This window comes from Solanum pennellii, chromosome 4, assembly GCF_001406875.1.
Source record: "Solanum pennellii chromosome 4, SPENNV200".
Taxonomy (NCBI): domain Eukaryota; kingdom Viridiplantae; phylum Streptophyta; class Magnoliopsida; order Solanales; family Solanaceae; genus Solanum; species Solanum pennellii.
The window spans coordinates 54,003,210-54,019,955 of NC_028640.1; the positions used below are offsets into that span (position 1 = coordinate 54,003,210).

The 16,746-nt window shown below is 32.3% G+C and overlaps 1 protein-coding gene and 1 pseudogene across 2 annotated transcripts; one reads left to right on the plus strand and one right to left on the minus strand.

Moving 5' to 3' along the window:
- Positions 1 to 6,485: 6,485 nt before the first annotated feature.
- LOC107016781 lies at positions 6,486 to 7,163 on the minus strand (annotated as a pseudogene).
- A 2,297-nt stretch (positions 7,164 to 9,460) lies between these two features.
- Positions 9,461 to 10,024, plus strand: LOC114076781. Of its 2 annotated transcripts, none has more exons than XM_027916287.1 (3): positions 9,461 to 9,630; positions 9,716 to 9,770; positions 9,914 to 10,024. In XM_027916287.1, the coding sequence occupies exons 1-3, from the start codon at positions 9,461 to 9,463 to the stop codon at positions 10,022 to 10,024; spliced, it is 336 nt and encodes a 111-aa protein (XP_027772088.1). The 2 variants fall into 2 exon arrangements, 1 of the variants encoding a protein (XP_027772088.1); XR_003577822.1 differs by having other exon boundaries at positions 9,598 to 9,630; positions 9,716 to 9,808; positions 9,914 to 10,005.
- Positions 10,025 to 16,746: the final 6,722 nt, after the last annotated feature.

Genomic DNA, 16,746 nt, shown 5'->3' on the forward strand with positions numbered 1-16,746 from the left:
GTAATTTAATGTGAGGGTAGTGAGATTAGGGTGAATGGGGAGTATGATGAAAAAAGGGTTAATTGATAGTTTAGTGTAGTGGGGGTAGTGTAATTAGGATTAATTATTTTATTAAAAGGAAAAGTAATGAATTAAATAGACATTAAAATTTATAATAATAAAATATTAATATAAGAAAAGTCAAACAAATAGTCTAAATTATACTTAAGAAACACTAACTTATTTACAAAAATCTAAACTAAAAGAAACATGTATTTTTATTTTTATTTTGTTTTGAATAAATTGAAAAATAAATGTACCTATAAAGTGTGAGTCTACTTTTTTATTTTAAAAATATTTTAGGGATAATGTACAAGTACCCCATCAACCTATGTTCGAAATCTCAGAGACACACTTATACTATATTAAGGTTCTATTATCCCCGTGAACTTATTTTACTAATAATTTTCTACTCCTTTTCGGCCTACGTGGCACTATTTTGTGGGTCCAACGCTGGTTGACTTTTTTTTTTCAAGTTAGTGCCACGTAAGCCGAAAAGGGGTAGAAAATTACTTATAAAATAAGTTCAGGGGGGTAATATGACCATAATATAGTACAAGTGTGTCTCTGGATTTCGGACATAGGTTGAGGGGGTACTTGTGCATTTTCCAATATTTTAAAATAAACTTACTTTTTAAAAAAAAAATACAATCTACAAGAAATTAGATCTTTAGCGACCACTTCTTAACATAGGAACATAAATCGATCGTTATAATTGTGCATATGGCGACCACTTTTTTCCCGATAACAATATTCAATTTCCAATTAAAATCAGGGCGGAGCTACTTATAAGTAGGGGGTTCGGACGAACCCATTGACTTTTCCATAGACCTATATCCGTATTGCAATATCAGAATCAAAGTACATATACATTACCTGCGAACCCACAAACATAGCGAGGCTGATGGCCCAGTGGTTTCTGCGTACCTAGGGGGTTTCTTCTGTCTGCGCGTCGTGGATTTGAAACTTCTTGTGGACACTTTGTTTTTAGAATAAGTTTTTCTAATTTAAAGATAAGATTATAAAATATAGAAAAATAGTGTTTGTGTCCTACTCTAAATGAACAATTTTTTTCAGCCAAATTTATTTTGAATAGTTAGGGTTCTAACTTTTATTTTTAATTTGGTTGCCACTATCCGAGCTCTGCCCTCCGGTATGTACTCTTGTCTTTTCTTTTTCATTTTTTCTTGTTTCTTTGTTTTTACCCTATATATTATCTATTCAATGTTAATTTTTAATCTTTGATTCTAGCGTTATTCCACATATTGATGATTGATTATATTAAAATAGTTATTGTTTGTTTTTCAAAATCTTAAGTTTTGAAGAAAATAACAGTTTTAGGAGATAATGGAACTAAAAAATTTAAGTTTTAGGTGCCGAAATGTTAATGGTGAATTTAATAATTTTAATCTTGCTTCGAACAATATTGAATATTATAGTAAAAATGTTCAAAATTTTATATTAAAAATTATTCACATTTTATAAACAATATTTTTGAAAATTTAAATTAAATTACTCAATTCTTCATATTATTAAATTAAGTTTTACAATAACAATATCCACGATAATGTTTTCAAACATGACTAACATCTCATTAATATATTTTGTGTTTTTGTGATTTTTAAAATTCAAATCGTCGATTTTTTAGTGAATTAAATACTTGCTTATTTATTTATATATTAATTTGACCTTTGTTACTTTAGGTTAAGATCATTGTCCTTTTTAAAAATTTAGAATCCATATATCTGAAATCCTGGCTTGGCCTCTGATTAAAATTATTTTGTAGAAACAAAAGAGGTGCCAACTTTTCGATTCTTTTTTTTTGGATGATAAGATTATATATATTATAATTAGGGAATTACAAGGCTTGAGACCTATTGGTCTCTACATAGTTTTGAACCTTATCAGATTCTACATATTTTTCATAGTTAGCTATATCATCTAGATTTCCAAAACATGCTAACTTATTACAAGTTGTCCTTAAAACTAGTCTAGTAGATATTACTTCCTGCTGGTCATCTTTTACTAGCTTCATGGTATGCTCTGGAGGGTAGATAATATAGTAGCTTGGGCTGACGGTGTTAGCTTGGAACCTAGTCTTGGTAAAAAGTCTGCAACCTCGTTTGCTTGTCGAAAACTACGCCGGACCAGTGGATTCCCCAACCTCTTCTTAAGCAACCTGCAAAGATTAATATTAGTAGAATAAATAGGTTGAGAGGCTTGTAATGCTTCAATTGTTTCAATAGAGTCCATCTCTATTTCTATGGGCCAAATGGAGCAATTTGTCGCTACTTTTAATCCATCTAAAAGAGCTTCTATTTAGCTATAGTATGACTTTGAGCATTTATGCTTCGATAGAAATCTATTACCCACTTACCATTTTGATCCCTGATTACACCTCCAGTACCACCCTTACTATGTTCTTTCGAAAAACAGCCATCAATGTTAAGTTTAAAATTTCTTGCTTTGGGAGGGAACAATCTTATCCTAATGAGGTAAGAGGATTGTAGGTTTTGATTATGTTGCGTGTGTTGATGGTATTCCAACACGTTATTTATCACTTTGACTGATGATAACTTGGAGTTCTTAGAGTTAAATGTATTATGATTTCTATTTTTCCATAAACTCCAAAGGGCGAAGGGAAAGAAATTTGGGCAATTATGGATATTGACATTATTCCCTAATTGCATGTCTTTAAAGAAATGGTGGAGCCAGTGTGTTTGAGTGGGGACATGATTTTAAGGAATTCCCAGTTCCAACCAAAATTTTTTTGCTATGTAACAATGTAAAAAAATATGGGTTATAGATTCCTCCTCTTGTTTACTGACAGTGCAAGTAGCTTCAGAAACAATTCTAATATACTGTAAGAAAAAATTAAGTTGGAAGTCAATTATGAGAATATAGCCAAAGGAAATACTTGATCTTATTTGGAGTTTTTAGTTTCCAGATCCAACTAAACTGAAACGAAGAAATAGTACGTTGCATAATAATTTGATGGACATATTTGGTGGGAATAGACCATTTGGATTTCCCATCCAATAAGGTTTATCACTATTTAAGGATCAAGGTTTAATGTAATAGAGTTAGCTAACTTTTGGAATCAATAATTTTAGTAGAAATACTTTCACGACTTCACTTTATAATTCTTCGTTTTATTAACATATTAGTTGTTTATGTGTTGAGCAACTAAATTTCAATGGCTTGTCTCCATTTGAATTTTTGTTGTTTATCCTAGTAGTTAGTGACTCAGTTCTTCGGTAGATATAAAACCCTCTCAATTTGTTCCTTTTGATATTTAATGATATTTTCATTTACAATGATTATCCGACACATAGTGCTTGATTGATATTGATGCTAAAAAGACTTTTTTGAGATAAATTTTCAAAAAAAAGGATCTTGAAGAAAAAAAACAATTTTTGTCTGGATAATTTACTTAAAAATATGTTTTGATAAGCGAATTGTGTTTGACTAACCTTTTTACAGAAGTGTTTTTAAGCATCAAATTACAAGCATCAATATACTTTTAAGATGACGATTATTTTATAGATATAATAAAATAAACTAAATAATATAATATTAATAAGACAATATAAATATAATTTGAAATATCAAATATAAAGTAATGATAATAAACGTAAAATAATAAAAAATTATCATATAAAAACAAAATTCTTTAATGAAACTTTTACCAAAGTTATTAGATATGTTGATTAATTAATAATGGATGTATGAGTAGATATGTAAATATGGAAGGAATATTTTGGTCTTGCAAAAAAAAAATTGCTTCTGCTTCTGCTTTTTTTAAGAAGCAATTTATTTTTAGCTTTTTCTTAGAAGAAGAAAATTTGCTTCTGCTTCAATTTTAAAGCAGTTTCAATTAAGTGTTTCTTTCTCAAAATAAGTGATTTTAGCGTTTCAACAGCAATGTCAAACAAGCTTTTAGATTATGTTTGACTTTTGGCTCCAAGCACTGAATACGGGGTATCGAATTTCACTGTGCTAAATAAGTATAATCATGACTAATGATGTAATGGAAAATAATAGACTTTTTTACCAAACTAAGTCATTATCTAAAACAATTCACCAAAATAATATGTTTTTTCAAAATTTTATAAAACTAGTAGAAGCGTATTTCACAGGAACATTTTAGGATATATTTCATTTTTTAAATACTAACTGCGTTATGTTGATATACGTTATTGTGAGTAATGTTTTACTCCTAAAACGTTTGTTTGAGTAACGTTTTACTCCTAAAACGTTACTGTGAGTAACATTTTAGGAGTAAAACGTTACTAACAGTAACGTATATCAATCTAACGCCGTCGGCTTTTAAAAAATGAAATATATCCTAAAACGTTACTGTGAAATACGTTTATACTAGTTTTGTAAAATTTTGAAAAAATATATTATTTTGGTGAGTTGCTATATATAATAGCTTAGTTTGATCAATACTTCGAAAATAATGATTAATTTGACAGATTGAATGTAGTTATATGCATATCTTAGTGTTTTAAGGGAATTTTATCCTTGTGTAAAGGTAGAAAACATCATCAAAGCACTCTTTAGTGTATACAGTTTTAACAAAAATTTTATTTGTTGTTACTTTTAGTATTTTATAAATGAATTGCATTAGTTATTATTTTATAAAATTTTATGTGTTGTTACTTTTAGTATTTTATTTTATAAATGAATTGCATTAGTTATTATTTTATATTGTCTTCATGCTCCAGTGTAGTTGATATCTATTCATTTCCTAAGAAATCATACTTCATACCCACATCCTCTTTTGTTTTGGTTTGAGAGATATCATTTGATCATGAAATATCATATTGTTTCTTGTATTTAATTCTAATGTTTCTTGCACAATACTAATTTCTATGATTCTATTGTTAGAATTTGTTTCAGGTGCTTTTTAAGAAAATTATTGTTGCTGCACTTTTTGGGTGTTGATATTTGCTCTCAGGTGGTATTTAATTTTTTTTGTGGCGCTTATGGCTAGTCACAGAGTAGCAGTTGGTAATAAGAAGTGATATTCAAAGCTGCCAGTGAAAGCTTCCTATTTTAATGTATAATTTCTTTATAAAAACTGAAATGATCCTTTATTAGGGCAAAGTTTACAAATATTTTAACATAAACTTACTTAAATAAGATACATTCACTACAAAAAAACACCTAAATCGTGGGGGTTTCAAAGCGGAGGTTAGCTACAACTCCCACATATTACATTAGATAACGGGAGTTTGATAGCTGACGGAAAATAAAAATAAATAGCGGGATTTAAAACCCCTAAAGAAAAATTTAAGTAAATACCGGGAGTTTAAACACCTGCTATTTTAGAATATATTTTTTATTTCATAATATAAGGTATATATTTTTTATTTATGAAATACAAATACTCACAACTTTTGGAAATAGGTAATTTAATAAAAAGTTATTTTTACTTTAATTGCAAAACACAAAATAAACACAACTTTAGGAAACTTCCAAATTATCTCTCACTGTCACACTTCTCTCATTGTCACAAGCAAGTTTAAGCACTTCTCCGACGTCTCAGCGGTACTTCTCCGTCGTCTCCATCGCACTCCTCCGCCGTCTCCTCACAGCTCTATAAACTTCAGCTACTCACGAGATTCAAAATGGGATAGGTGTTGTAAGGTAATGTTTTCCACTTATCACCTCTTTGAATAATGAACCGGCCTCATATTTTTGGATTTTCTCATTTGAATCTTCACAAATTGTACAAATTATTGCTTGTATTTACTAAGTAAGCTTGTTTTTTTGCTGTTTGTATAGATGCATGGAGGTAAATTAGGTTAATATTGTTGTATTAGTCTTGGAGGAAAAATTCAAAATATTAAATTTGAACATGTATTTTGTGGTAGAATTAGGTTTTTTTTGTTATAATTTTGGCGATAATTACAAACTTTTCGAGGCATTTTGTGTCTACAGATTCTTAGTCTCAATCGTGTTGCTCAACAGGTGGCTTGTTTCTTTGTAAAATTTGTCTTCTCTGTCAATCCTTGTTTATGCATAAGGTGTATATAGTTTCTCTTTGTTTAGCTGCTACATATGCCCTCGATTTCACTTATCTCTGTATACTTGTATTCGTATATTATATTCTTATAGGTCTGTAGTCCACATGTTCTAATATGTCTTTACAGGAAGTCCTTTAGTCCTTTGGTCCACATATATTTTGTGGTAGAAGATTTTTAAAGGTAGTCCCGTAGTCCACATGTTCACATCTTCTGCATTTTGCGGTATCATCTCTTAGTTTGGAACAGTCTGTTCTCTGCTGTTTGCTAGCTCCCGTTGTGTGGTGGATCTTTTTTCCTTAATTATACTGTAATTTTACAACAACAAATTACATGAGAAACTAGATTACATAATCTGAGTACAAAGACAACCATCATATCCAAACAGATACCATAAGTACTATATATGATGCACTAAGTATCAGACCATGTAATGTCATAATCACCCCAAATCACCTTTAGGTATACCCAGGGCTTCCCACACTGCTTTAGAGGCATCAACAATGTTATTGGGGCATGGAGGCTGATAATCGTGTTCGTCATCACATACCATGGTAGAATCACACTCATCTACAACTTTAGCTTTCACACTTCTTCCATTAGCACTTATGGTGATATAGTTGAGACATCTATCTCCTCCGCTGTACCATCCTGTTGAAAGAGCAACAACTGGAGTGTCATCAGAGTGGTATTGGTTATCACATTCTGATGGTCCACCGCCATCTCCACCCTTTTCAAAGCTATTCAGGGTTAAAATAGCTTTGGTATTACCAGTCACTGGAGGTGAACATTTGTAAGTGGTGTACATCTTGCTTTTTTTGCAACATCTGAGTCATTTTTGGGGTTACATTGTCCTGGAGGTGGCTTTATGCCTCTGATTTTGCCACTCGGCTGGCAAGCCTGTAGTCTTGCATCTAAGCAGTAAGTAAGAGTGGCAAAAACCAGCAAAACCAAAAGTGATGTTCCTACAGTAGACTTCATGGTTTTTGTTCCTGTTTTCTAGTTAGGTGTTGTTGTGAAACGTTATTTGTGTGGAGATTGCGATGATCAAACTGGTTTATATAGTATTTCTGGTCAGACAATATGCCAATATTCTGCTCAATGCAAGGAAGTTTTCGTTTAACAAAGCATACAACTATTGATTTTAGCAGTCAAATAGATTATCCTAATTGTGATTTGGCTGTAGAAATGCTTCAAATTTTTTAAACTTTGTTTTTTTAATGTGCATAGATAGGATTTGTTACATATTGATGCAGTTATAGAATGAAGAGAAGTTCTCTTAATGTGGCATAGATCATGCAAGGGGATAGAATATTATGTAGTATACTTTTCAGTTTGCAGCTATCCTATTAATGGACTTAACAAAGCTTTTGATTTGTAGTTGACTCTTATTTGTTTATCTCACAATTTATACTCATTTACATTTCCCTTTTCAGCCAAAATAGATCAAGCTTCTGGTAGTTTGTGTATATCTTTGAACATCTCGTCGGAGACATTTATACCTTTATAACTCATGAGGAATCAGAAAAACTGCGTTCTTGCTTAATCGATTTAAATATGTTCTCATTAACCAGTCTTTCGTCTCTTTACGTTCATTCTAGTTTATCATTTTAAGACAGATTCAACATTTAGGATTCAGAGTCTTGGGTAATATACATGACATTCTGAACGTTCAATCTGGTTTGACGTTGCTCTTTGCATTAAAGCTGATAAAGAATACAATTTGGATAAGACACCTAAATACTTACTATGATATGACAACAATTTGGATAAGACTCCTAAATACTTACTATGATATGACAAATTACTCTGTTTCACTAACCATGGTCATATCCGAGACAGAGGAACTAACTGATTAAACTAGAGAGTAAGAGGATTCAGGAACATATTTTACCATTTTTTGATGAATACTGACTTGAGTGACATGATTTCTAGTGATCTGGCTAGTTCATAACTTGAGTTTTCATAGATAGATTCATAACTTAAGTTAGTCGTTCTATATAAGCAAATGTTGTGATATCATGACTGTTGTTTAGTTATTCCTTTTGCATAATCTTATAGAAAATATTTCTTTTGTTTTATTTATCAGGTCTGACCTCCCTTTCAATATTTGCTTTATCTTGAACTGGAGCTGGAACTGGAGAGCTGCTAGATCTTGTTTTTTGAGGATAAAGAAAGTTGAGGTACTCTGACCCCCTTTTGATATATGTTGGTACTCTTTGATGATAGCTTGATGAACTTCCTGGTATCAAGTTCATTTGTTGATGCTGATGCTGATCTTTCTCAATCTCAGCTATCTGTTTTATTTTACTTACAAAATAAATCAATGAGTTTCTGCCGAATAAGTTAGTACATACACAAATTGATTGAATATCGAGTACAAGGCTGTAAATAATTCAGGTGCGCTTACTACAGTAGTACTAAATAGAGAAAAAATAGACATTTTCTCTCAAATTGTTGTTCTGTAAATCCACATCCACTTCCTGTGTTCATTATGTTACAAATTTAGCATGCAAAAAGAAAACATTATGACCATTTCTGCATATACTCCATTTCTGCATTAGCTGGTACATAAAATTGTTAAATATCACTCTAACCTTATGCCTATGTCATACTTCGATAGCGTCTTTGATCAAATCATAGTGGTATAAACTCTATATTCTGAATACTATACTTATATTCTTTTCTCGAATCTTTATTTTTAAATTTAATAGGTAAGCTAACTAGTGTTTATTATTGAAGCCTCGATTTTTTTTCGAGACAACCAACTTAGCTGCTCGACGATATGTTTATAACTGTATTTGAAAGAAGTGGAGTGCAAATAGGTTGGACATATGGAAAGTGTTCAGTGATCCACTTAAAAGCAAAACTCAGATTATGGATAATGTTCCACCTGGAATTCCAAGAGATCAGTGGACTTCCTATGTTAATTATCGTTATAAAAAAGAAACACAGGTATATATATATAATTATTTTAAGTAGTATGTGTAGTCATATAATTACTTTTTAATGATTGAATTTCGTGCATCTTTTTTGTTAGGAAATGTGCAACAGAAATGCTGAAAGTCGAAAGAAACAAATCATTCCACACACAGGTGGATCCAAAGCTAACTCTAGAAGAAGGGNAACATTATGACCATTTCTGCATATACTCCATTTCTGCATTAGCTGGTACATAAAATTGTTAAATATCACTCTAACCTTATGCCTATGTCATACTTCGATAGCGTCTTTGATCAAATCATAGTGGTATAAACTCTATATTCTGAATACTATACTTATATTCTTTTCTCGAATCTTTATTTTTAAATTTAATAGGTAAGCTAACTAGTGTTTATTATTGAAGCCTCGATTTTTTTTCGAGACAACCAACTTAGCTGCTCGACGATATGTTTATAACTGTATTTGAAAGAAGTGGAGTGCAAATAGGTTGGACATATGGAAAGTGTTCAGTGATCCACTTAAAAGCAAAACTCAGATTATGGATAATGTTCCGCCTGGAATTCCAAGAGATCAGTGGACTTCCTATGTTAATTATCGTTATAAAAAAGAAACACAGGTATATATATATAATTATTTTAAGTAGTATGTGTAGTCATATAATTACTTTTTAATGATTGAATTTCGTGCATCTTTTTTGTTAGGAAATGTGCAACAGAAATGCTGAAAGTCGAAAGAAACAAATCATTCCACACACAGGTGGATCCAAAGCTAACTCTAGAAGAAGGGCTGAAATGGTTAAAGATTTTAGTTCTTTTCATTTTATTTAGTTATTAAGATGACTTATTTTGTAATTATTTTTAATCAGTTAAGTTATTCTAAGTTGATTGTTTTGCTTATAGATGGCTGAGACCGGTCAAATGCCTGGACGAGCAGAACTTTATCTTGCTACTCATAAGAATGTAGATGGAGCATATGTAAATGAAGCGGCAAAACTTATATGTGTAAGTTAGTTAATGGGGGAAATAATAGCACTCCAGTTCCTTGGTTGTGTCAAATCTGTCCCTATTCTATTCACAAGTTAAGTCAAGCAGTTTATGTTTAGTCTCGTATTTATTTTAAACCTGAGATTCTCTGTTAATATTTTCGTCATTGCTATTGTTCAAATCAGTTTGATGGTGCCTTGTTTAGTATAGTGTGCTGTCATTTTGAAGTGATTTAAAATTCTTGCTTGAGTAAATGATTTAAAATTATGTCTCACTACTTATCTCTCACTTGGATTGAATATATGCATGTACTTTGCTTAAAATGTGAATGCCTAACCCAGGAAAATGTATTTTATGAATGCTAAACTCAGGAGTAAAGGAATTCCTAACTCAGGAATATGTGAATGCACTTTGATTATATTTAGGTAATACATCTTTGTTCTCAATTACTTTTTAAAATTTTGATAAAGTGTTCTGTGTGTGTACTTTAATCAGGAAAAAATTCAGCAAACTCTGAGTCAAAGCACTGTGGATGAGTCTATAATATCGCCAGATGATGCAGTTGGAAAAGTTCTAGGAAAAGAGCACTCTGGAAGGGTAAGGTGTTTGGGATTAGGAGTTGTTCCCATTAGAGTTTTTAAACAAGCAAGACCTCGATTCAGCGGTATGAATGCTTCGAGTGTTTCATGTCCATCCAATTGCCAGGAGAACTACAATAAATTGTTGAATTCTCACATTCAAATGATGGCTGCTTTCAAGTCATATATGATAATGAAAGAAGGGGCATTACCAGAACAATTTGTGGGGTTATTTGCTCCTACTACTACAATGGTAAATATAATGTTTACATTCTCTCTTCTTGAATGACCTTATTTATATATCAGATATGATCGTTTAGTTGCAGCCATTTTCTGGATCCACTGTGTTTTCTAGTGACATATCTACTGAGATTAGCTTCTTTATTTTTGGCAAAGTTTTATGGGCAAGGCAGTACTCATGGTCCAGAACATATTTTTACATGTTAGTATTGACCTATTTGTTAATGAGTGGCATTGGTATTTACTTTCATAGTAGTGAATTTAGTATTGTTGTTCACATGCTTAGTGTTAGCTTGCATTATTTCATATTTTATCGGAGTAAAAGTCTTGAGTTTGGATGAAGTCACTTACATGTGTATTTTTCTTTGCAGCCAGGTGATGTTAGTGATAGTAATCGTAGTGAACCCCGCTGAAGTTTCATGAACAGTTGTAGATCCTTTCTTGAGTTTGGATGCTAGTGATCTAAAGTTTAGGCAATTTTTTGTAGTGATTTGAAGTTCAAGCAAGTTTTTGTAGTGATTGAAAGTTTCTTGTAATAATATGGTTGAAGTGAATAACATGTTCCAATTAAGTTTGTAGAACTAATAGTACACTTTATTACATGCTTTTGTGGTGAACTATTGTGTTATTTCATATACTAACATGCCCTTTTAGATTTGTCTATGTTAATTAATTAGTTATTATTATTTAAATTTGAATATTTAATTTCCAGCGAAATTTTAGAAAAATATACATTTCATAAATAGCAGGGGTTAAAACTCTTGTTAGTTTTAATGTATAATTCATGAATCGTGGGGTTTTTGACTCCCAGAGTATATAAATTGTTGGGGTTCTAAATCCTAGAATTTGTGCAGTTATCAATTTGTGGGTTCAAAACCCCGTTAGTAAACCCCCGCTACTGGTACCAGGGGTTGGAAAAAAACCCATGCGACATAATTGTGGCACACCTAATTGTAGGATTTTCTGCAACTGCCCTAAAACTAAGTTGCGGGGGTTACTGACCTCCGGAATATGTAATTTTAACCCCCAGATTTTAAGTGTTTTTTTGTAGTGATTCAAACATATTTAAGTTAAATTTTAAAAAATATTTACGTACTAAAAATGGTACTAGAAATGGTGTAAGACATCAAGTTCGATAAAAAATTATATGTCTACTATTAATCCATTTGACTGAAAACACAAGAGTTTCCGGTCAAATATGTAGCCAACATAACAACTTTTGACGGGAGAACCTACATATCTCGGGGTACAAGAAAATTAGGTCATGTGTAGTTCAAGGGTAAAAAAGGCAACGGAACATATTGAATTCGAAGATTCGAGTGAGGTCCTTTCAAGTCTCTGGTCCATGGCTCCTATGATTGCATAAAAAAGAAACAAATCTAATTGTTAAATATAAAATACAAGTGCAAGCTCCTAAATCTTGACTTCAATCTTCACTTTGAGTCTTGTTCTTTAGATATCACCTAGCTTCTTTTGGTAAGTACCTTGATCTTGAACTTAGTTTGAGGTTATAAATTGACATTCAGAGCGAGCTTTTGATGTTCTTTCAAATGACTATTTAAGAATCTCCAGGGAAGTTTATTTTCTTTATCAATAATTTGATGAAAACAAATGTTATTAAGTTAGATTACTACATGCATTTAATAAATCAATTCTGACTATCATGTCGATTGAACATTCAAAAATGAGTTGAAACTTTGTTTCCTGAATTTCAAATCAATCTTTCACTTGAAGAAACCTGCAACTCATTACAAAAAATATAAACAAATTTTTTGTCCCACCTCTCGCTAGATTTTTTTACGAGTTATAAGCAATTATAAATCTTAAAAAAGTAAGTGTCTTAGACTAATGAAAATAAAGTTCTTGTTCCAGGATTTTTTTCCGTAAAAATAACAATGAAATGTCTGAGACTAGGAAATGATTATTCTAGAAGAAAAATAAATAAATAAGAATAATATCTCAAACTAGGAAGTATTTATCCTAGAAGAAAATGAAAATAACACTCTTAGTATAGGAAGTGCTTATCCTAAGAGAAAATAAAAATCAACGGTATTGGACAAGGAATGTCAAGCCCCAAGCCTACACGTTGACGTGACCTGCACTCGAAAATCATCGTTGGTCCCCAAGTGAACCCTTAGCCTAACTATCTACTTAGGAAAAGACTTACTCAACGAACATGCGAACTCCAGATGCAAAGATTAACGGAAAGTATCTCAACAATAACTCAACTTATTAAGTGTCTAAAAAATGCTTAAATAAACATAATTAAGTGACTCAAAGTCCCGAAATATCAACTAGGGTAATAAAGAGACTCTTCAATGTCTAACTATATATAAAATCTTTAAATACTAGGATAGATGTCAGGAAAAGAATCCTGCCATCTTAACAAAGCAGAAAGATAAATGTGTCTCCCCTCCGAAAAGCAGGGAGGCTCACTAAAGCTAGCTGGAGTACTAATGGTATAAACAAAGTATCAGTTGATGATTCTAAACACTTGTATCTGCATCATAAATAAGAAGAAGGTCGAATGACAATAGTACATTGAATGTACGAGCATAGAAGGGGGAAAATTGAAACATAGATAATTGAACATATAACATGGAATGACAATACTCACATCAACTCAACTCGATTCAAATATGCAATATATAAAAGCTTCAAAAATATTAAATATCAACTCAATATGTATGAAAAAACTATAACATAATCGTTACTCTTTTGGGAGATTCTCTAACCGACAAAAATAACTATGAGTTATGTGATAATATGTCTAGCACACGCTGCCAGAACGTTCCTATACCTTGCCGGGATATAGAACACCTAATCTAAGTGGATCTACTAAGCTATGCTTAAAAGCAATAATGAATCGCCTAAAAGTACGAGACTTTACCCATGTTGTCTACATGGTTTATAAGGAATATGCGTTCGCTAAACTCATTCCCATATCACTGCTCATAATACTCCCAATAATATAACATGTGCTCAATGTATAAAATATAACTATTTCTGAATTTGAGGTAATTAACCAAAAGGTACTTCTTAAAAGATATTACTTAGAGCTTTCTCTAAACTTAGTGACTCATTTAGAAATTAATGTTTCCCTATTTAAGAATGTAAAAGTTTTACACTTGGAAATACTTAGTTTCATTATACTCATTTTTTAAACATGGAACACAACTCTCCAAATCTCATACTCATTTACTGAAGACTTAGTTCAAATCTATAGTTAATTTCAAAAGACTTATCAAAATGACTTAAATTGACCTCTTAAATTTTCCTCTTAACTTAACTTTAATTTGAAATGTAAAATTAAGACATGTGATTAGTACATGTAGGATGTATCAAAGATAAATGAAGATTTTAAGAGTGAATATCAAGAAGAGAACGCAGATAAGATCTGAAGGAACACACATGGAAAAAAGGACGAAAAAGAAAAGGACATGGGACCCTGGCGCACTGAGTGGCGCAGGGTGCCAGCCCCAAAACTAGTGGAGGGATTTTGGGGTGCACCGCTAGAACCCCATGCAAGACCCCAAACTAGTGACTTGTTGTAACACCTCAGATTTGAGAAGATGGAAAAACTACAACTTTCAAGGATCTGGTGTCAAGACCAATAGAAGACACCACGAAATGTAGGTGGAGTCTTGTCATAGGGTTCCAGACTTAACTGTCTGTAATCCCAGTATGGTCTGTGGTTGGACATCTACACCGTAGGTGAGGGTCAACAACTAATTAGAGGAAATTTTTTTTGGTCAACTTCAAAAGGTCATATCATTTAGCATAAAATGAATTAGGTGTCCTATGAACTATAACTTATATATAAATGAATCCTTTTCCAACGCCACCGAGTTTTCTAAAATCCAAGATCGGAATAAAAAGTTATGCCAGTCCCACCGTGAATGAACTTTTTTATATGCCTAAATTATGTCCTTTTACATAGTCTAAGCCTAATAATCTAGTCAGACATATCCAAAACCCTCATTCTCCCAAAATCATCAAAGTTAGAACAAAAAGAAGAGAAAGAGGCACCAGTTTCTTTCAAGAACAAGCATCAGTCTTCTTCAAAGTTTAGTCCCAAAATCCAAATGATTTCTCTGTAGATTTCATCACCAAATATGTGGAATTTCACTATTGAGTCCCTTTCACCCATTAGGTCCCTACGTTTCAGCAATCCTATGATTCTTCCTATATATTTCATACCTAAGACTTATAAATCTTTGGAGATTCATGGTGATTTTGTTGTTAGAGGATCCTTAATTGAAATATCATGTTTTGTTGTATTAAATTCAAAACCTTTAGTTTGTGTAATTTATCTTCGTTCATGAATTATACTTGCTAGGTCAGTTAGACGAAATCTCATGCTCTAGATTTCTAATGTAGCATTCATAGAGTATAATTGTTACATTTTCAGTTAGCATATTAGTATTTTGAGTTATTTAGTATTTAGTTTATTTTAGCTTCATGAATATTCAGTTCAGAGTAGAGTTAGCACCTAGTTGGACTAGGGTTTAGTGTACCCTCAAAGTTTGATAACTACATACCCACGTAAGTTTAGAAGTCCCCTTAGTTGGCATCAGTTTTGGTGATCACGCCATACTCATGAATTTATACCCCTGGAAAAGTACATTACATCATCTTGATGGGGCGTAAACATTGGACTCCACATTTAGCTCATTATGTAGTTTATATCGGTGAATAGTATCTCTCACAGTAAGACTCTTAATGTGTTGACAATTTTTCAGCATTTACTTCAGTACATATTGCTCACTTATGCATTGTTCATCTTAGCATATCTATATCATACATGTTCTATACATTCCAAACACTGACGCACATTTTGTGCTACATCGTTTCGTGATGTAGGTTCAGGCACTGAACATCCAGATCACACATAGATCAATTCTTGGCCTGCATTCACCAGCTTCAGTGATAAGTTCTCATAATCTGAGGACAATATACATGCTTTCTATTTTAGTCTTTGTTTCCTGTTTTTAAATTTGTTAGTGTTATATGGGGGCATCTCCAAGCAACTCAATTCAGTAGAGGCTTTGCAGACAAATTAGTAGATTTATTTAGAGTTGTAAGTGTTGTTTCAGCCATCAATAAACTCTTATTAAGTTTTACATATTCAAACTAGTTGGGTTTATTCCTTTTTTAGATATGCATTGTTTTTAGCTCCCGCGTAATACATGTTTTACTTAGTAATTTGAATTATGTTTCATATATGCCAGTATTAGGGTAGCTTAGGGTAACTTGTGATCCTAGGTACCGTGTAACATATAGAGGGTACCATCGAGGCGTGACAAACTTGGTATGAGAGCATTAGTTTAAGAATTCCTAGGGTGTGTGAAAGCCGCACTAACTAGAGTCCCTTTTATGAGTGTGAATCATGACACACCTATGAGGTGGAGCCTACCAAGTTTTTTAAGAAAAGGTTGACTTTCTTTGCTATTCGTGTTGTGTGTGAGGTATGATTATATCCCTTTCTAATTCATCATTATGGGTTAAGGTCATTCCCTCCTCGTAGATCTAATGCAAGGAATACTAATTCACACAATTCTAACATAATTTCTCTAGTTTCGAACCATGAGGTTACAAATGAGGAGTTTTGGAATGTGATCCAGCTCTTCACTCAAAGCGTGACCAATCAGAAGAAGCAGCATGCCACAATTCATGCAAACACTAATGGTGGATCAACTACTGCTAGGGTTCGAGACTTTGTTTTGATTAATCTGCTTGAGTTTCTAGGATCACATGTTTGTGAGGACCTGTAAAACATTGATGAAGTTAAGAAGATCCTAAAGGTGGTGAAATTGACCGAAAGTGATAGGCTGGAGCTGGCATCCTACAAACTTAAGGATGTGACTCATATGTGGTTCACTCAGTGGAAAGACAATAGGGGTGTGCATACAACTCATGTGACTTGGAATT

Excerpts from the sequence above, each read along its gene's own strand:
- LOC114076781 (XM_027916287.1), top strand. The coding sequence starts at position 9,461 with ATGTTTATAACTGTATTTGAAAGAAGTGGAGTGCAAATAGGTTGGACA. Across the intron at positions 9,631-9,715 it reads GTTATAAAAAAGAAACACAG|GAAATGTGCAACAGAAATGC; the intron begins GTATATATATAT and ends CTTTTTTGTTAG. Across the intron at positions 9,771-9,913 it reads ACAAATCATTCCACACACAG|ATGGCTGAGACCGGTCAAAT; the intron begins GTGGATCCAAAG and ends TTTTGCTTATAG.